The 21,510-nt window shown below is 42.4% G+C and overlaps 1 protein-coding gene across 2 annotated transcripts in view; it reads right to left on the bottom strand.

The window, feature by feature from the left end:
- Positions 1 to 15,538: 15,538 nt before the first annotated feature.
- The window catches only part of ibtk (inhibitor of Bruton agammaglobulinemia tyrosine kinase), a 126,281-nt gene continuing 120,309 nt past the window's right edge, over positions 15,539 to 21,510 (bottom strand). For both annotated transcript variants that reach the window (XM_078212465.1, XM_078212466.1), the window contains 2 exons: positions 19,664 to 19,796; positions 15,539 to 17,688 (listed from right to left, as the gene is read on the bottom strand). In XM_078212465.1, the coding sequence (XP_078068591.1) occupies positions 17,563 to 17,688; positions 19,664 to 19,796 (259 nt within the window). In that variant the 3' untranslated portion in view covers positions 15,539 to 17,562. The remainder of the gene's footprint in view (positions 17,689 to 19,663; positions 19,797 to 21,510) is intronic.

Genomic DNA, 21,510 nt, shown 5'->3' on the forward strand with positions numbered 1-21,510 from the left:
TCCTAGCTGTCGTGGTGGGATTTGAACTCATTTCTCCAGGCCTCTGATAGCTAGTCCACTAGCATAACTACTGTTCTATCATATCCCATAAAGGGGCTTTAGATGCTCCCAGTGGTTCTTAGATTGACATTTCCTACACTTTTAACTTGAGCTCACAGCCAAAAGTCAAGCTTTGTGAATAGGCCAATTTAGTGATTCCCGATTGAGCACCCATACCACTAGGCAGGGTACTGGTAGAAACAGTGGCAAATGGAATGCAAAGGCCTACTACTGCTTTCTCCTACTAACATTAACACTCCCCATCTCCGCAAGGAGCATTGACAGCAGCCACTTCTCCCCACCCACTGCATTAAGTACCAATGTGAGCAGGGTTCATGGTTCCCGTCCCATTTCCCTCTTATTTACCAATCTGACATCCAAAACTGCTTGTCTGGAGACACAGCAATGGACACAGATGGAATGAGAGGGCATTTTTGCTGTGATGTTTTACCCAGTATTTTCTAGTGGCCCAAGTGCTGTTTCCTGCAGATTGACCAGGAGAACTACAATATCTCTTAATATATATATAACACGCAGTGCCAGACATATTTAAAATGAAGTTCCAACCTTGTGAAGCTACAGCACAGGACTACATCCAAAGACCAGCAGCATGTGATAGATATCATACAACCAACAAATCAGATACTGTCCTGTCACCTCTGGTCACGAATGGTGGTGAACAATTATAAAAACAATTAGAAGGGGGAGGTTCCTTGAATGTCCCCACTGTCACTAAAGCAAAACCCGGTTCATCAATGCAAAATTTAAGGCTGGCTTATGTGCAATCATCTACAGCCAGAAGTGCCAAGTGGATGCTCCATCTTGAGCTCCTCCTGAGGTCCCCAGCATCACTAGTTTTCAGCCAATTCAATTCACTCCACATGAAACAGCTGAAGGCACTGGATACTGCAAAGGTTAAAAGCCATGACAATATTTCAGCAATAGTATCGAAGACTTATGCTCCAGAGCTTATCGCGCCCCTAGCCAAGATGTTCCAATACAGCTACAACACTGGCATCTACCCAGCAATGTGGAAAATTGCCCAGGTATGTGCTGTACACAAAAACAAGGATAAATCCAACCTGGCCAATTACCACCTCGTCAGGCTACTCTCGATCATCAGGAAATTAATGGAAGAGTTTAGCAACAGTGCTTTCAAGTGGAACTTACTCAGCAATAACCTGCTCATGGGCACACAGTTTGGGTTTCAGCAAGACCACTCAGCTCCTGACTTCATTACTGGCTTGTCCAAACATGGACTCAGGAGGTGAGGCAAGAGTGACTGCCCTTAACATAATTGCAGCATTTTACTCAGTATGGCATCAAGGAAACCGAGCAAAACTAAATTGATGGGAATCAGGAAGAAAACTTGTCACTGGTTGGAGTTATACCTAGCACGAAAGAAAAGGGTTGTGGTGACTGGAGGCAAATCAACTCAGTCCCAGGACATCACTGCAGGAGTTCCTCAGCGTAGTGCCCTAGCCCAACCATCTTAAGCTGTTTTAACAATGAACTTCCCACCATCATAGGTCAGAAGTGGGGATGTTTGCTGATGATTGCACAATGTTCAGAATGTTCAGCAACATTCACAACTCCTCAGATAATCAATAAGTCTGTGTCCAGATATCTTACAGACTGGACAACATTCAGGCTTGGGACGCAGTGGTGAATAAAATTCACAGCACGCAAGTGCCAGGCAATGATCATCTCCAAAAAGAAAAAGACCAACCATTTCCCTTTGACATTCAATAGCATTGCCATCGCTGAATCTCCTACTATCAATATCTTATCCTGGAGCTTACCATTGGCCAGGAATTGAACGGTGGTGACAAGAATAGGCCAGAGGCTGGAAACTCTGTGGTGAGTAATTCACCACCTGGCTCCAAAAGCCTGTCCACCATCTACAAAGAGCAAGTAAGAAGTGTAACAGGACACCTTCCTGGGTGAATGCAGTTCCAAAAACATTCAAGATACAACACACCATCCAGGACAAAGCTGGCTATTTGATTTGAAACATATAAGATCTTGAGGGGTATTGGCAGAGTGGAAGGAATGTTTCCTCTTGTGGGAAAGTCTAGAACTAGGGGTCACCTTAAAAATAAGAAGTCACCATTTAAAATGGAATTAGGTTAGTTTTTTTCTCTCAAAGAGTTGTGAGTCTTCGGAACTCTCTTCCTGAAAAGGTGGTGGAAGCAGAGTCTTTGAATATTTTTGAGGCAGAGGTGAATAGATTCTTGGTAAGCAAGGGGATGAAAGTAGGAGAGATGCAGATTTGATCTTGCCATTAGGTCAGCCATGATCTTATTAAAAGGCGAAAAAGACTCTAGGTGCCAAATGGCCTAGTCTTGTTACTTATAGAGTCAAAGAGGTTCACGGCATGGAAACAGGCCCTATGGCCCAATTTGTCCATGCCACCCTTTTTTTTTTAAAACCCCTCAGCTAATCCCAATTGCCCGCATTTGGCCCATATCCCTCTTACCCATCGTACCCATGTAACTATCTAAATGCTTTTTAAAAGACAAAATTGTACCCGCCTCTACCACTACCTCTGGCAGCTTGTTCCAGACACTCACCGCCCTCTGTGTGAATAAATTGCCCCTCTGGACACTTTTGTATCTCTCCCCTCTCACCTTAAACCTATGCCGTCTAGTTTTAGACTCCCCCACCTTTGGGAAAAGATATTGACTATCTAGCTGATCTGTGCCCCTCATTATTTTATAGACCTCTAAAAGATCATCCCTCAGCCTCCTACGCTCCAGAGAAAAAAGTTCCAGTCTATCCATCCTCTCCTTATAACTCAATCCATCAAGTCTCGGTAGCATCCTAGTAAATCTTTTCTGCACTCTTTCTAGTTTAATAATATCCTTTCTATAATAGGGTGACCAGAACTGCACACAGTATTCCAAGTGTGGCCTTACCAATGTCTTGTACAACTTCAACAAGACATTCCAACTCCTGTATTCAATGTTCTGACTGATGAAACCAAGCATGCCGAATGCCTTCTTCACCAGTCTGTCCACCTGTGACTCTACTTTCAAGGAGCTATGAACATGTACCCCTAGATCTCTTTGTTCTGTAACTCTCCCCAACGCCGTACCATTAACTGAGTAAGTCCTGCCCTGGTTCAATCTACCAAAATGCATCACCTCGCATTTGTCTAAATTAAACTCCATCTGCCATTTGTCAGCCCATTGGCCCAATTGATCAAGATCCCGTTGCAATTGGAGATAACTTTCTTCACTGTCCACTATGCCACCAATCTTAGTGTCATCTGCAAACCTAGAACCATGCCTTCTATATTCTCATCCAAATCATTAATATAAATGACAAATAACAGTGGACCCTGAGGCACACCGCTGGTCACAGGCCTCCAGTTTGAAAAACAACTCTCTACAATCACCCTCTGGCTTCTGTCAAGAAGCCAATTTTGTATCCATTTAGATACCTCACCCTGGATCCCGTGAGATTTAACCTTATGCAACAACCTACCATGTGGTACCTTGTCAAAGGCCTTGCTAAAGTCCATGTAGACAACATCAACTGCACTGCCCTCATCTACCTTCTTGGTTACCCCTTCAAAAAACTCAATCAAATTTGTGAGGCATGATTTTCCACTCAAATCATAGAATCCCTACAGTGCAGAAGGAGGCCATTCGGCCCATCGAGCCTGCTTCGACCACAATCCCACCCAGACCCTATTCCCGTAACGCCACATACTTACGCTGCTAATCCCCTGACACTAAGAGGCAATTTAGCATGATCAATCAACCTAACCCGCACATCTTTGGACTGTGGGAGGAAACCGGAGCACCCGGAGGAAACCCACGCAGACACAGGGAGAATGTGCAAACTCCACACAGACAGTGACCCGAAGCCGGAATTGAACCCGGGCCCCTGGCGTTGCGAAGCAGCAGTGCTAACCACTGTGCCATCATGCCACCGCATGGATGGGCAATACATTGCCAATGTGGTCCACATCTCGTGAGCGAATTAAAAAATATACTAAGCACAGAATTCATTGACAATCAACTCCAGATTGTTTCTTGATTTACTCATAACAATGACATAATATTCATCATTCCCTGGTGTGAGCATCAAACAAGAGGAGCTTGGAGTGCACTAACTGTTGGCATCCACTTCTGGCACAAACATTTGAACAGCTTATATTATAATTAATAACATAGAGGAGCGTGCATATATTGTCATTAATAACACGTACAACTTTAAAGTCATTACTACACAGGGATTCAGACAGTGGATATGCACTTCACTCTCATGATGACCTCTTGGCATCTTCTGATGTTCTCAGACTGTTATCTTGTTGTCATGTTTTCGGATTAATATTTGTGGGTTGTGGCATGCATGGGTCTCCCAAAGAGGAAGAACGTCAAAAATGTACAGCACATACTTCAGCAGCCCATTTGGTGAGGAGATACTTGGGGACTAGCACCATTGTGGACACGCTTCTGCCAATCCACAGCCCACCTACCAACCAATGTATTTTGCCATCTCCTGGAACAAATAGGCCCATTTTAAGTTTTTTTAAAAAAGTTTATTTATTAGTGTCACAAGTAGGCTTACATTAACATCGCAATGAAGTTACTGTGAAAATCCCCTAGTCGTCACACTCCAGCGCCTGTTCGGGTACACTGAGGGAGAATTTAGCATGGCCAATGCACCTCACCAGCACATCTTCCGGACTGTGCAAGGAAACTAGAGCACCCAGAGGAAACCCAAGCAGACACAGGGGAGGGCGTGCAGGTTCTGCAAAGATAGTGACCCAAGCTGGGAGTCGAACCCAGGTCCCCGGCACTGTGAGGCAGCTGTGATAACCACTGTGCCACCCCATCAGAAGATGCCATTTATGGTAAGGGGCACATACAGGGAGGGTTCAGTAGTGAAGATGCAACCCCAGTAATAAACATTGGCAATACTGGACCGTCCGTTTTCAGGCCAAAGTTACATCTGGCAACCAGAGGTCCCATCTCTTATCCACTGCAAAATCATATTTTTTTGGAACCACCCTACATTTTTGGATCATCTAACATGAAGAAAAACATAGGATTTTTAAGTCTCCTGGTATCTCCCTACATAATCAATTCACAATGGTTGCATACATTAAGATGCACAAGCATCCATGTGTAAATTATTATGAATGCACCTGACTAAAATATGTGTGAAATATTGTACTTCACACGTAACAATTCTATAATTTGATCCTCATGGTTGAAAAGGCAGTTTAGCATCCAAATCAAACTCAGATGCGTAATACCGTCAGCGCTTCTGAAACATGTTACCTGGAATTTCAATCTCGCAGGACCCTAACAGCAGGGGTGGCTATCCTCAGGATTTCTCATGCTCCATTACTATGATTTTAGCTAAGCTACCACTCACCCTGCCCTCCCGTGACAGAAACAACAAGGATGCGAAGAAAACCAGCTTCTGAAACACAAGTGTCCCAAATGGAGCAAATCCAGATTAAATTGTCAGAGTTGTATGGGCTCGAAGCATTGATTCTGTTTCTCTCTCCACAGGCGCTGCCAGACCTGCAGTCTTTGCAGCATTTTCTGTTTTGGTTTCAGATTTTCAGTGCACAGGTTGTTTTGCTTTTATTTAAGTGGGGCGGTACGGTAGCACAGTGGTTAGCACTGTTGCCTCACAGCGTTAGGGACCCGGGTTCAATTCCAGCCTCGGGTCACAGTCTGTGTGGAGTTTGCACATTCTCCCCGTGTCGGCGTGGGTTTCCTCCAGGTGCTCCGGTTTCCTCCCACAGTCCAAAGACGTGCGGGTTAGGTTGATTAGCTATGCTAAATTGACCCTTAGTGTCAGGAGGACTAGCTAGGGTAAATACATGGGGTTACATGGATAGGGCCTGGGTAGGATTGTGGTCAGTGTAGGCTCAATGGGCCAAATGGCCTCCTTTTGTACCGTAGGGATTCTATGAGTTTAAGTCATCAGCCTTGGCCCAAAGGTGAATACTCTCCTGTGCCTCGGACCAGACATTAGGCCATAATATAAACTGACACTTCAGTGCGTGCTACTTTGTCAGATATGCTCTCTAAAACTAGAGGGCATAGGTTTAAGGTGAGAGGGGAGAGATACAAAAGTGTCCAGAGGGGCAATTTTTTCACAGAGGATGGTGAGTGTCTGGAACAAGCTGCCAGAGGTAGTAGTAGAGGCAGGTACAATTTTATCTTTTAAAAAGCATTTAGATAGTTACATGGATACGATGGGTATAGAGGGATATGGGCCAAATGCGGACAATTGGGTTTAGCTTAGGGGTTTAAAAAAAAAGGGCGGCATTGACAAGTATGACTCTATATAAAGTTCTATGGCTACAAGAATAGGTCAAAGGCTAGGAATCCTGCAGTGAGTAACTCACCTTCTGACCCCCCCAAAGCCCGTCCACCATCTACAAGTCACAAGTCAGGAGTGCAATGAAATACTTTCCACTTGCCTGGATGAGAGCTGCTCCAACAACACCCAAGAAACTCAACATGCTTGATTGGTACACCATCAAAAACATTCAATCCCTTCACCGATGAACTGTGGCAGCCGTGCGCACGATCTACAAGATCAACAGCAGGAACTCACCAAGGCTTCTTAGACAGCACCTTCCAAATCTATGACTGCTACCATCTAGAAGAACAAGGGCAGAATAACCACCACCTGCAAGTCCCCCTCCAAGCCACTTGCCATCCTAGCTTGGAAATATATCACAGTTCCTTCACTGTCACTGGGTCAAATCCTGAAACTCCCTTCTTAACAGCACTGTGGGTGCACCAACACTGCATGGACTGCAGTGTTCAAGAAGGCAGATCACCACTACCTTCTCAAGGCATCTAGGAATGGGCAATAAATGCTGGCCTTGCCAGTGATGTCCACATCCTGTAAATGATTTTAAAAAATGATAGGAGTGGGCTGCATGGGGGGGGACTATGAAGTTGGAAGCAGTGGAGGGAAAGTCTCCAGAAGCGATCAGGTCAGTGGCAGTCCTGAAAACAATAGCTTGATGCTTGGTTGTGGGGTTATGATCCAAGGGGGAGGTCGGGGGAAGGATCTGAGTTGTTGTTCAGCCTCTGTGAGGTAGAGATCAGGATGCCAGACAATTCTCATGCCCACATGTCCACCGTTTACCTGCTGTAATGTTCCAGTGAAACTTAAAACAAAGTGGAAGAGCAGCACCTCATCTTCTGATTAGGCATGTTACAATCCTTGGGATTCAACATTGAGTTCCACAACTTTAGGTTGTGACCTTTCTCCACCATCTTGACTCTTTTTGTGTCCCAAGTATTTTTTGTTGTAACAAAAGATCCTTCACAAGAAACATGATGTGGAGATCCCAGCGTTGGACTGGGGTGGGCACAGTAAGAGGTCCCACAACACCAGGTTGAAGTCCAACAGGTTTATTTGGAATCACGAGCTTTTGGAGCGCTGCTCTTTCATCAGGTGATCATCTCATGAAGGAGCAGTGCTCCGAAAGTTCGTGATTCCAAATAAACCTATTGGACTTCAACCTGGTGTTGTGAGACCTCTTACTGTGCACAAGAAACATAACACAAATATGTTTCTTGAAGGCACAGTATTGTCACACTCTGCTCCAGGAATACAGAGAATCCCTCTGTCCACTCTGCTCTGTGCACTCAGAGGAATCCTCCCTCCAATGTGAGCAGTTTTGGGCCCCATATCTAAGGAAGGATGTGCTGGCCCTTGGAAAGGGTCCAGAGGAGGTTCACAAGAATGATCCCTGGAATGAAGAGCTTGTTGTATGAGGAATGGTTGAGGACTCTGGGTCTGTACTCGTTGGAGTTTAGAAGGATGAGGGGGGATCATATTGAAACTTACACGATACTGCGAGGCCTGGATAGAGTGGACATGGAATGGATGTTTCCACGAGTAGGAAAAACTAGAACTAGTGGGCGCAACCTCAGCTAAAGGGATGATCCTTTAAAATAGAGATGAGGAGGAATTTCTTCAGCCAGAGAGTGGTGAATCTGTGGAACTCTTTGCCACAGAAAGCTGTGGAGGCCAGGTCATTGAGTGTCTTTAAGACAGAGATAGATAGGTTCTTGATTAATAAGGGGATCAAGGGTTATGGAGAAAAGGCAGGAGAATGGGGATGAGAAAACTATCAGCCATGATTGAATGGCGAAGCAGACTCAATGGGCCGAGTAGCCTAATTCTGCTCCTATGTCTTATGGTCTAATCTGTTCCAGCCATAAAGGAATTTTTCTTCCAATCTGTCTTGGGCAAGAGAATCTCCCAATTTTTCAGAGAAATGGAGGAATATTTACCTATATACATAACCAAGGAATGGGTTCTGACTCATGCTTAAACATTTGAGTACGGGTTAATGGGGAGAGAGAGTTTGTAAAAATCCTGATAAGTTGACGAATTAGTACCCAAGAAAGCTGAAAGTATGATAATTATTTTCCACACTAATGGCTATTTGTACCTGGATACAGAGAAATATATTTTGCAAAATTCTTACCTAGGACTGTATATACGCAGGAAATGTGCCTCTAAAACAATTGATCACATTCTCAGGACATACCAAAATGTTTTACGATCGATAGGTCATTGCAGGAATGCAGACACAGTAATGCAAGCAAAGACAATTATCAACTGTATAACTAAGGCCCCACAAATGGATAACTGACCAGGTAATCTGTTTTTTTTCATAATGTTGCACAATTTGTGAACCAGAATTTTCCTTCCGATGCCCAGGACCGTTCTCCAGGCACCAGGTTACAGCCTCCTGCTACTAATAATCCTTCTGGCCCACCGGCCAGGGTGTCCAGTCAGTTTGCTGCTGGATGGAAGTTATGCGTTAATGATGCTCTGCTATTAAAATCAGTGGACCCTCCCCATCCCTAGCCTTATGGGGTGCTTTGGGCAATTTTATTGTTTTCTCCACCCTCCCTATTAACATTAGCTCTTCCGAATCCCCTAGAGAAACAAAGCCTCTTTTTGTGCATAAAGGACTGTGGTATGTTGAGGTACATTAGAACCATAGAAAAGTTACAGCACAGAAAGAGGCCATTCGGTCCATCTTGTCCATGTCAGCCCATGGGCACGCAGGTGCCCTTTCTAATCCCACCTTCTTGCACCGGGCCTGTAGCCCTGTAGCTTACAGCACTTAAGGTACAGATCCAAGTACTTTTTGAAAGAGTTGAGGGTTTCTGCCTCCACCACTAACTCGGGCAGCAAATTCCAGACACCGAGTATCCTCTGCTAACAATGGTTAGCACTGCTGCCTCACAGCTCCAGGAACCCAGGTTCGATTCCCAGCTTGGATCACTGTCTGTGTGGAGTTTGCACGTTCTCTATGGGTCTGCATAAGTTTCCTCCGGGTCCTGCGGTTTCCTCCCACAGTCCAAAGATGTGTGGGTTAGGTGCATTGGCCATACTAAATTTCCCCTTAGTGTCCCGGGATGCATAGGTTAGAGGGATTAGAGGGGCAAATATGTGCGTATATGAGGACAAGGCCTAGGTGGGATTGTTGTCGATGCAGACTCAATGGGCTGAATGGCCTCCTTCTGCACTACAGGGTTTCTATGATTCTATCCGGGTTTCTATGCATCTCATCAGTTTGAAAGCCAAATAATCTCATCCACGCCAGACATGTCTCTTAAATTTTCAACAACTTATTTACGGATAGTTAACTGCAAAAGAAATGCTGTAAGCAAACTATAGAATGTTCAGATAGAGCCAGCTGGTGTCAGTTTTTACAAGTGGCTAACTTATTAGATGAGATTCCTTGAAAATTCCTCCAAACTCAAGATGAAAACAAGTATTTGGGGAAATAGCAATAATCCCTTACTGCCCCCAACAGAATTCTTTCATTGCAGAATTTAAGAGGTGCATATCCATGATGCAACTCATTCATTAATGTATCTCAGTAAAATGCCAGGCTGCTCCAGAAATATGCAAAAATTGCACAATGATCTACTTGTGCTTTATTCAATAGGACCATTAACTGATTTGGACATATATCATTTCTTCATTCTTGCTGGATCAGAACTCTAAAGATCCCCAGCCAACAGCATCATGGATGTACCTTCACCACACACAGACTGAAGCGAGAATGAAGAGACCCATATGTTCCAAAATGAACATTTTGGAACGAACAGTGATCACAAAAGCTGCTGTGTTGTTCTCAGAACCAAATTGGTTCATTATCACCACAGGAAAAGTACTAGGCAAACTAATGAGACTAAATGCTGACAAGCGCTCCAGACCTGGTGCCCTGCATTCTAGGACATTGAAAGTTTAAAGTTTATTTATTAGTCCCAAGTTGGCTTACATTAGCACTGCAATGAAGTTACTGTGAAAATCCCCTAGTCGCCACACTCCAGCGCCTGTTAAGGTACACTGAGGGAGAATTTAGCATGGCCAATGCACCAAACCAGCACATCATTCGTACTGTGGGAGGAAACCGGAGCACCCAGAGGAAACCCATGCAGACACGGGGAGAATGTGCAGACTCTGCACAGACAGTGACCCAAGCCGGGAATCAAACCCAGGTCCCTGGTGCAGTGCTAACCACTGTGCTATCCCCAAGAGATCCAGATATAGTGGTTGCATTAGTCGTAATCTTCCAAAATTCCCTAGATTCTGGAAAGGTTACAGCAGTTTGGAAAGCCACAAATGTTTGTTCAAGAAAAGAGGGAGACAGAAAGCAGGAAACTATAGAAGATGAAGTCCTGTCTTCACATTGAGGATACCTTCCGTCCTGTTGTGTGGCACTGCTACTGTGCAAATGGGATAGATTTTGATATCTGGGCATCCATGAGTCACTGTGGGCTATCACTAGCAGCAGAATTGTATCCAACACAATCTGTAACCTCATGACCCAGCATATTCCCCCATTCTAACATGACCATCAAGCCAAGGGATCAACCTTGGTTTAATGAAGAGTGCAAGGGGATATTCCAGGAGCACCAGGCATATCTAAATATGAAGTGTCAACCTGCTGAAGCGACAACACAGGACCACTTGCCCGCCTGTAGTATAGCATGGAAGCAACATGTCATTGATAGAGCTAAGTGATCCCACAACCGAGGGATCAGATCTTAGCTCTGCAGTCCTGCCACACCGTTACAATGATGGTGGACAATTAAACAACTAACAGGAGCAAGGGGCTCCACAAAATATCCCCATCAGTGCAAAAGATAAGATTGAAGCATTTGTAACCATCTTCCGTCAGAAAGACTGAGTGGATGATCGATCTTGGCTCCTCCTGAGGTCCCCAGCATCACGATGCCAGTCTTCAGCCAATTCAATTCACTCTACATGATATTAAAAAAAAAGCTGAAGGCATTGGATACTCCAAAGCCGATGGGCCCCGATAACATTCCAGCAATAGTACCGAAGCCTTGTGCTCCAGAACTAGCCACTAGCATTTACCCAGCAATGTGGAAAATTGCCCAGGTATGTCCTGTACACAAAAAGCAGACCAAATCTACCATCCTATCATCAGTAAAATGATGGAAGGAGTCATGAACAGCACTGTCAAGTGACACTTTCTTAGCAATAACCTACTCACTGATGCTCAGCTTGGGTTCTGCAGGGGCACTTAGCTCCTGACTTCATTGGTCCAAACATGGACAAAAGAGCTGAACCGCCAAGGGCTGATGAGAGTGACATTAAGGCAGCATTTGACCGAGTACAGCATCAAGGAGCCTTAGAAAAACTAGTCAATGGAAATCAGGGGAAAACTCTCCACTGGTTGGAGTCATACTCAGCAAAAAGAAGATAGTTGTGGTTGTTGGAGGTCAATGATCTCAGTCCCATGATATCACTTCAGGAGCTCCTCAGAGTAGTGTCCTCAGCCCAACCATTTTCAACTGCTTTATCAATGATCTCCCTTCCCTCATAAGTGGGAATGTTCGCTGATAATTGCATGATGTTCAGCACCATTTGCGACTCTTCAGATCCCATAGCTGTCCATGTCCATACGCAGCAAGACCTGGACAATATTCGGGTTTGGACTAACAAGTAACATTTGTGTCACACAAGTGCCAGGCCATGACCATCTCCAATAAGAGAGAATCTAATCATCTCCCCTTCACATTAAATGCATTACCATTGTCGAATTAATGTCTTGGGGTTATCATTGATCAGAAACTGAACTGGACCAACCACACGAATACAGTGGCTATAAGAGCAGGTCAGAGGCTAGGAATTCCGTAGCGAGTAACTCACTTCCTGGCTCCCCAAATCCTGTCCACCATCTGCAAGGCACATGTCAGGAGATTGATGGAATATTCTCCACTTACCTTGATGAGTGCAGTTCCAACAACACTCAAGAAGCTCAACATCATTCGGTCCAAAGCAGTCCATCCACCACATTCGACATTCACTCCCTCCACCACCGACATATGGTAGCAGCAGCATGTACAATCCACAAGATGTTCTGTATCAACTCACCAAAGTTCCTTTGGCAGTGTCTTCCAAACCCATGACCTCTACCACCTGGACAGCAGCAGCAAAGGAGCACCACCACCTGCAAATTCCCCTCCGAGCCACACACCATCCAGACTTGGAATTATATCACCATTCCTTCACTGTTACTGGGTCAAAATCCTGGGACTCCCTTCCTAACAGCATTATGGGTGTTCCTACAGCACACAAACTTCAGCGGCTCATGAAGGCACATCACAACCATCACTTTCTCTCGGGCAATTAGGGATGGGCAATAAATGCTGGTCTAGCTAGCAAAGTCTCCATCCCATGCATGAATTAGAAAAACCAGTTAGGCCAGCATCTGTCATTGGGAAAACACACCAATTTATATCAAGGGACTAGCAGGAAGTTTAGAAAATCATAATACAATCAAGCAAAGTCAACATGGTTTTATGGAAGTGAAATTATGCTTGACAAACTTATTACTGTTGTTCGAGGATGTAACCTGTGTGAATAAGGGGAACAATTAGATCCAAAATGTGAACTGTTTCGCTCCCCAGATGCGGCCAGATCTGAATATCTCCAGCATATAATAAAAGCTAAATACAGCGGATGCTGGAAATCTGAAATAACAGAAAATGCTGGGAAAACTCAGCAGTTTTGGCAGCAGCTGTAGAGAGGAAAAGAGTTAACGTTTCAAGTTCGTATGACTTCTTCAGAGCTGCTGTGAAGAAGTCATACAGACTTGAAATGAGGATTTCCGACATTTTGTTTTTACTTCAGAATTCCAGCAGCTGCAGTATTTTGCTTTTGTTGCAGTACTGTATTTGGATTCCGAAAGGGCATTCTATAAGGTGCCACATAAAAAGATTACTGCATAAGCTAAGAGCTCATGATTTTGGGGTGACATATTAGCATGATTACAGGATTAGCTAGAGTTGGGATAAATGGGTCATGTTCAGGTTAAACTGTAACTACTGGAATAACCATAGGGATCATTGGTGGGACCTCAATGACGTACGGTGCACCTTCGTGATTTTGATGAAAAGAGTGTATTATAGCCAAATTTGTTGATGAGAGACACAGATAGGAAAACAAATTGCAAGGTCACGGGAGTCTGCAAATAGAAAGTTAAACGAGTGGACAAAAAACTGGCATATGGAGTATAATGTGGGAAAATATGGATTTGGATGAAGCCATTTAAGGGGAGAGAGCCTATAAAAAGGCCACAGTACAGAGGGATCTGGGTCTCCTTGGACATACAGGTACAGAACGCAATCAGGAAGTCAAATGTAACATTGACCTTTATTGGAAGGGGAATGGAATATAAAAGCAAGCAAGTCTTGCTGCAACTGTATATAGGACATTGGTGAGACCACATCTGCGATTGTGTGTAGTTTTAGTCTCCTTATTTAAGGAAGAATGTACTTACATTGGAAGCAGTTCAGAGACTGTTCACTCGGTTGATTCTTGGGGTGAATTAGTTATGGGAGGAAAAGTTGAGCCTATACTTGGAGTTTAGAAGAACAAAAGGTCTTTTTATTGAAAGACCCAAGATTCTGAGGGAACATGATAGGTTAGATGCTGAGAGGATGTTTCTTCTCTTGAGGGGACTGGGAAATCAGGGTATAATTTCAGTATAAGGGATTGTCATTTAAGACAGAGATGAGAAAGAATTGCTTCCCTCAGAGGGTTGTGAATCTTTCAAGTTCTCTGCCCTAAGGAGCCGTGGAGGTTCATTGACTCTATTCAAGGCTCTAATAAATAGATTTCTGAAGTATGGGGAGTCAAGGATCATGGGGAACAGGCGGGAGAGTGGAGTTGAGGCCAAGATCGGATCAGTTATGATCATCTATTAAATATTGGAGTAGGCTCAAGTGGCTGTACGGTTTACTCCTGCTCCAATTTTTAATGTTAACATCCTTCTGAGGTCAACCTGGGACATCTACCTGGACTGTGCACATATAATTTTAGTCCATAGTGTGTTGATTCTTACTGCCTTATGCATTAATCTTATATGCTACATCTTCAGATGCCTACACCCCAAGATCTAGAATTTCCTCCCTAAAGTCGTTGCCTCTTTTAAAACACTCCTTAAAACTTGCCATTTTTTCAAAGGTTTTGATCATTTGCCTTAATATCGCCATTTGGCTCGATGTCAAACTTTGACAACGTTCCTGTGAAGCGCCTTGGGAAATGTTTACCACATTAACCACATTAATAAAAAGTAAGTTATCATGCAGTGGTCTAGCAAGTTACTCAATTGCCTGAACAACTACAATGGAAATAAATGCAACTTTATCTCCCATATCCAATGAGCAAAAAAAATGATATGCATTTGTTTCCAGTACTCTTTTCTTCCTCTCCTGCAATATAGTATTTAAGCAATCATTTCTTTTTTATTCAGTTTGGAAAGAATGGTGCAATAACACAAGAGAGAAAGTGTTTTATTTCATGGAAGTAAAAAACAATGGTGATTTTCCCAGATAGATGTGACTTCCACGTGCCTCTAAATGACTTCACTTCTCAGGCAATTTTCAAGTTTGTTTAATTCACTGTCAGGGATATTAATGCTATTTTGCCAATAATGGAAAAAAAAACTTGTAATTTAATCAGTATACATAATACCCTGCACTGAAAGCCACCAAAATATCTGAAAAGTACTGGGACAGTCAGTTATTGGAGAACCTCAAGGCGGAATATTTTTGTGACCAAACTGGGAATAGATTGAGGGTCTCCTATAAGAGTGAAAATATGAAAAATACCAATCCCTGCTAACATTAAGGACTTTTCGAAATTGAAACTTCAATAGAAATACTTATAAAAGTGCCACTGCACTTCTGCAAAAGATTAAAATGTTTTTTTAAAGTCTGTTTCTCAATGTGCTGCCAGTGACAGAAAAATAATCTGACCAAGATGGCCCGATGTGGTGAAAATATTGTAAAAGGATAGTGTCCAAGTATTCAACTCTTTTTGGATCATTGATTGTTCATGGAAATGTTGAAACTGCGCAAACAAGAAAAATTGATTAAGTCCATTAATAAAGCACATATTGAAGATATTGTATTGTAGTTAAACAAAATATCACACATTCAAGTCAGATACACATTTATTGCTTTCATTTTTTTCCAGCTTGCCACCCATCATGGCTAAACATGATGAAAATACATTTTCATTTAAACAATGAAGGATCATATACACTGAATCTTAAGTAGGACTTTTGTTTTGTTTGCCACCCCACCCCCCCTTAATTTATCTTTTACACGGTGACACTCCTGCCAAGTGGTTAAGTTCAATTTGCCAAGTGAGCCATTAGATGTAACAGATATTTTAGTTGCTAGAGTCCAAAATCACACAACAGTTTTGACAAGGGTACAGGAAAGTCAACAGCTCCAATCTCAATTGCGCAAATGCAAACAAATCATGCAAGACCAATACTGCCCAATCACACACCTACAAAAAGGCCTTTCAAACACAAATACCTGTGTTGTTTCAAAGATCATATATAATGGGAAAGCTCGGCACTATACCAGCTAAAAAAAAATCAAATCCAGCAATTAACACCATGTCCAAATCCACTAGACTCAGCGTAAGCTCAAAATCTCAACTGTGCACCAGCAAAAGAAAAAATGCTAAGATGCTTCTTAAAATGCTTCTCCCTATTCCATGCACAGCATCTTTTAACGTTAACAAATTACTCATTAGAAATTTATTTCAGCACCACAAAACCAACGTGTTTGAGCTGTACTGGTACAATAACATTTCAACATATGACGGTTAGCAAGGATGCATGATTGCATAATTGCTGCCTAATCTTGTTAAGTTTTATTTAAAAAAAAGCAAAGCCACTGCTGTCGGAAGCATCATGGCTGCTCAGGAGAAACTTTCACTTAGAACTTGCACTCTCTATTTTCCATTCATGCCAAGTATAAACAGCAACCATCACTGTTATCAAGTTAAGGTCTAACACCTCTGTCAGCAGGCAGCCTAAACTGCAGCCTGCCTGGAGCCAATGTTAAAAACAACTTTGGTGCTAGCGGCAATCAATTGGAGGTTAATCTAACTTTAGTTTAAATTAACTGCAATGGGAAGAACAAAATGTTGTTGCCATTGGTCTCGGATTGACTTTGCTGCTCTGTAGAGAACATACTGACAGTGTTGGAAATTTTATTTTGTGCTTTTGTATAATAAATTTAATCTTCCTCATTTGTGACATGATTACTAGTCTTTGGAGGCAGTAAATACTAGCATTTCATCATACAGAACTGTACATGTGATACCCCAACATCGGCAAATGGTGCTGATTGTTAGTAGATTCCATGGGTTTTTAAATGTAGTTATAATGATTCTGTAACATTGTTATTGCTGGATCATTGTATGAATTTCTTTCCACGTTCCTTTTACCAATAGCAGTTTAAAAATTGTTGACTTGTGGCTAAGGCTCCAACAATGTTTTCATTCAGGTGTCCAGAGGTATGCATGGTTCATTTTTCCCTTCCCTGTGGACCAGGCACCCAAACTCCATACCTCCCTACCAGTAATGATGAATTTACAAATAAAATTTATGTTGGTTCTCTCTGCATTGAACCTATCAAGTGTGTTTATACAAAAGCTGGAGTTGGCCAAGGAACAAAAGTAACTCACCAGATGTCCCTCTCATCACTATCAATTTAAAATGCAGTGGCTCATTAAAATAACTTTGATTTTAATAGCGTCTATGTTTTCTAATTGACTCAACAATCAGCATTTCAGTTCCCCTCCCCAAACACCAACTCATTCTCTGCCACTAATTTTTGTGCAATTGCAGCTAAAAGTACACAGTACTTGGAGGGTGTGTGGGGTGGGGAAGTGGAGGGAAACAAAATAGCAATATCTGAATAGCACTTAACATATTAAATTCTTATTTACTATGACAATGAAAAGAGGCATCTAAAGATTTATATTCCAAATGAAAGCATTGCCTCAGCAGCACTCGAGGTCTAACACAATAGTTGATCTGCCAGAGAAAGGAGAAATTCTTTTGTTCCTCCGTTGTTTTGAAACTGCATCCTTTTCAGAGCATGCGCTGGCCAATTTAATTTCAATACCATTTGTTATTGTTAGTAGATACAAGAATCAGTGTTTACTCCATACTGGGGTGGCGATGGGCCCTTGTGGTGATCGATCTATTATAATGAATTCCTCAGGGTTGTCACAGGCTTGGTAGTGGATTAGCAAATCCTGGATGGCTCGTTCCTCAATCTGAAAATTGAAGACAAAAATGATTAAAATTTTGAAATTGAGAGAAGACATTACAGTAATTTGTAAGTGAATTCTGCAGTAGAAAGACCACTGGGAATGGTCTACCTTTGCTAAATTCTGCACTAAAACATACTTATCATGGCTCATTTACTCACTACAAATCTAGAATGACAGCTAGTTGACTTGGAATTTCTGTGACTGGGTTAAAAATCAGAAATGCCCTTAACAGCAGTGTGTGTGTGTGTGTGTGTGCCTACACTCAAGATGGCAGCTCACAACTATCTTCTTAAGGGAAACCAAGGCTGGGCATCAAATGCGGGGCCTGGCCAGAGATACCCACATCCCATGAAATAAAAATAACATTGGCCTTCCAAGAGACACTCACATTCAGAAAAAATATAACAAAAAAACAGTTTAAAACAAATAGAATAACAACAATCTGAAAATTTTGGCTCCAGACATTCAACATCTGTCAACAATTAAGGACACTGAATCTGTAGTACTGGAATGATGGTAAGAAGTCTAATACCACCAGGTTAAAGTCCAAAAGGTTTACTTGGTCGCAAAAGCCACTAGCTTTCGGAACGCTGTTCCTTCGTCAGGTGGGTGGGAGTTCGAGGAACAGCGTTCCGAAAGCTAGTGGCTTTTGCGACCAAATAAACCTGTTGGACTTTAACCTGGTGTTGTTAGACTTCTTACTGTGTTTACCCCAGTCCAACGCCGGCATTTCCACATCATGACTACCATCAGTACAGGAATGATGACAGGTAAAGCTGCTTAGGTTTTACACACGAGAGCTGTGAATACTTCAAAAGCATTGTACTACCAGTAGAAAAGTGCGAGAGTTGGTGCTTGCGGTATTCAGTAGCCAATGTGATTTTGATGTTGCCATTTTCTGCACTGGTTAGAAAGTAGGACCTGAAGTACTGCCTCTGATCATGTACATTTTAAGCAGATTCCAAAATAGGCTACATGTGCATGTACCAATGTTTTGTCCGTGACCAATAAAATGCAGTTGCCAGCTAATTGTGACCGTTTAATAATCAGAGCTACCAACAATGCATCTCAACTTCAATGTTACAGCAACGGCTTGACATCTGTATGTTATTCTTAAAAGAGCGCTGCACAAATGTTTACTTAGTTGCCAGCCTTAGGTTACTTCTTTTTGACCAGATTTAACTTGAAAACAGGAGTAAAAAATATAGTACTTTTGATCTATGGCACTATAAAGGAGGAATACACTTCTACAGGGAATATAAAAGGATGTGCGGAATGGGCTGGGAAAGAACAGGGTAAAAGGAGTGAAATCAAGAGGGGTCTGGACAGAGTAGATAGTGAGAAACATTGCCCACTGGAAGGGTCAAGCACAAGAGGGCACTGATATATGGTGACTGGCAATAGAACCAGAACCGACAAGAGGAAGAACTGTTACATGCAATAAATGGTTAGGATTTGGAATGTACTGCTTGAGAGTGCGGTAGAAGCAGATTTAATTGTGGTTTTCAAAGGAAATTGTACAAGCATATGAAGAAAAAGATAATGCAGTGATACAGGGAAAGAGCAGGACTGCAGTGTTCCAGAGAATTGACACAGACACAATGGGCTAAATGGCCTTTTCTGTGCCATAACTATTCTATGAGGCTAGGTAAATCAAACTGCACAGCCAGCAGTGGCACAGGTTCAGCGGGTCAAATGGCCTCTTGAGCTGTATTTCTTTAATTCTAAGTTTCTACACCTTCTAAATGTACATTCAGACAAATCTATTCCTTGCATTGCGATTGGTAACTGTGTAGTGTGCAAATGGGGAACATATTAACACACTTGCCAAGTTACAGGCCATTGTCATTTATGAAATCTTTTGTTTCCTTGCATCTAAATTATCATTGGCTTTGTTGAATATCTCAAAAATGAGGTTAACTTTGCAAAAAACCTTCTGAGACTGTTAATGCTCAGAACAGTTTACAAATAGTGTTACCTGAATCAAAGCCAGTGGTTTCTCCCTGCTCTTCACAAGTGCAGCTTCTTGCTGACGTTCCTCCTCAACTATAGCCGCAAAAGTGATTGGCGTCATTGCTGGTGGAGTTTTTGCAACTGTCATTAACCAAGGGCTGTTAGGAATTAAATATTTATAATTAATATATATTGAAAGCAATTAATATAGACTTTGAGAATCAGGTACTTTTTGTGTTGACTACATTAGCAACGAAGTTTGCATGACATGAATTATATGTAGCCCAGTTTTCATGGTGCTCTCAGGCCATGGGACCGAATTACATGACGTATATATCCTTCCATTTCATTTCTATGGCATGCAACAGTGCCACATCTAGTGAACGTATCACTTAACTGTCACTCCAATAGAATACAACTAAAACTGCATGTACCACACACAAGAAAAATACGAAGGAAATATCAGCATCCTCTACAATGAACTTGCTGCTGAAAATTAAAGCACCCCAAATGCAAGTCACTCACAGGTGCCCATTTTACAACAATGCAAGGATCTTTAAGAAAGTAGTATCATCACCAATGAATTCTTTCAGTTGTGCAACCCTAACATTGCAGGCTTATAATGACTTCAGCAAGGCCCATGAGGTTGGCCTCTAGGAGTATGAAATCCCTGAATAGCCTGCCCAATCAGGGAGTTCATACTCAGAGAGGCCAACCTCATGTGCCTCATTGGAGTTATTACAGGCTGAGTACAATTCGGCTCAAAGAACAAAGAAAAGTACAACACAGGAACAGGCCCTTCAGCCCTCCAAGCCCATGCCAATCACGATGCCCTAACTACAAAAAAAAATCTTCTGCCCTTACTGAGTCCATATCCCTCTATTCCCTCCCTATTCGTGTACCCATCCAGATGCTCCTTAAATGTTGTTAATGTGGCTACTTCCACCATCTCCTCTGGCAGCGCATTCCAGGCACCCACCACTCTGCATGAAAAACATCTTCTGCACATCTCCCTTAAACTTTCCCCCCTCACCCTTTGAGTTACTGCGCATGCATGACTGTGCAAAAACATTTAAAGGGCCTGCACACTTAAACAAATTAGCCACAAACTACAGAGAAAAAAGACACGTACATTGGTCACCATCATGATAAAAGTGAAGTTGTGTAAAATTATTCTAGCCACAGTTATCACACAGCCCTATTGAAGTTAGCAATACTGACTGACACCAATAATGCTAATTGCAAATGCTGTTTCGGTTGGCATCAACATTACTGACGAAGGTCAAGACCTGACAAAATAAAAATTCACAACACAGGAGGCCATATGGCCTTTGCTACACAATTACAAAATGAATCCCATAGCTTTGAAGTAGAAGGTACAATTATTTTTTTGAATTTCCTTTCAGGCAATGCTCTTTACTTTGACCACTCGTGGCAAAATATTCTGTGCTATTTTAATCCCATTAATAAAATTTATCCTATACTATCCAGTCAATCTATACTATCCAGTCAATTCATCCAGTCCAAAGATGTGCAGGTTAGGTTGATTGGCCAGGTTAAAAATTGCCCCTTAGAGTCCTGAGATGCGTAGGTTAGAGGGATTAGTGGGTAAAATATGTGGGGGTAGGGCCTGGGTGGGATTGTGGTCGGTGCAGACTCGATGGGCCGAATGGCCTCCTTCTGCACTGTAGGGTTTCTATGTTTCAATCTCTATAGTAATTTTGAATGATGGCTCCTCTTCCCAATCTAAGGAAAAACTCTTTCCCTATCCACTAACAAAACCAGTAAGAATTTTAAAAACTTCCATAATAGTCTCTACGTCTTTCTCTGTTTCAGTGGAACTTCTCACTGGATATAAAATTTCTCAGTTAC

The sequence above is a fragment of the Mustelus asterias genome, chromosome 5 (assembly GCF_964213995.1).
Source record: "Mustelus asterias chromosome 5, sMusAst1.hap1.1, whole genome shotgun sequence".
Taxonomy (NCBI): domain Eukaryota; kingdom Metazoa; phylum Chordata; class Chondrichthyes; order Carcharhiniformes; family Triakidae; genus Mustelus; species Mustelus asterias.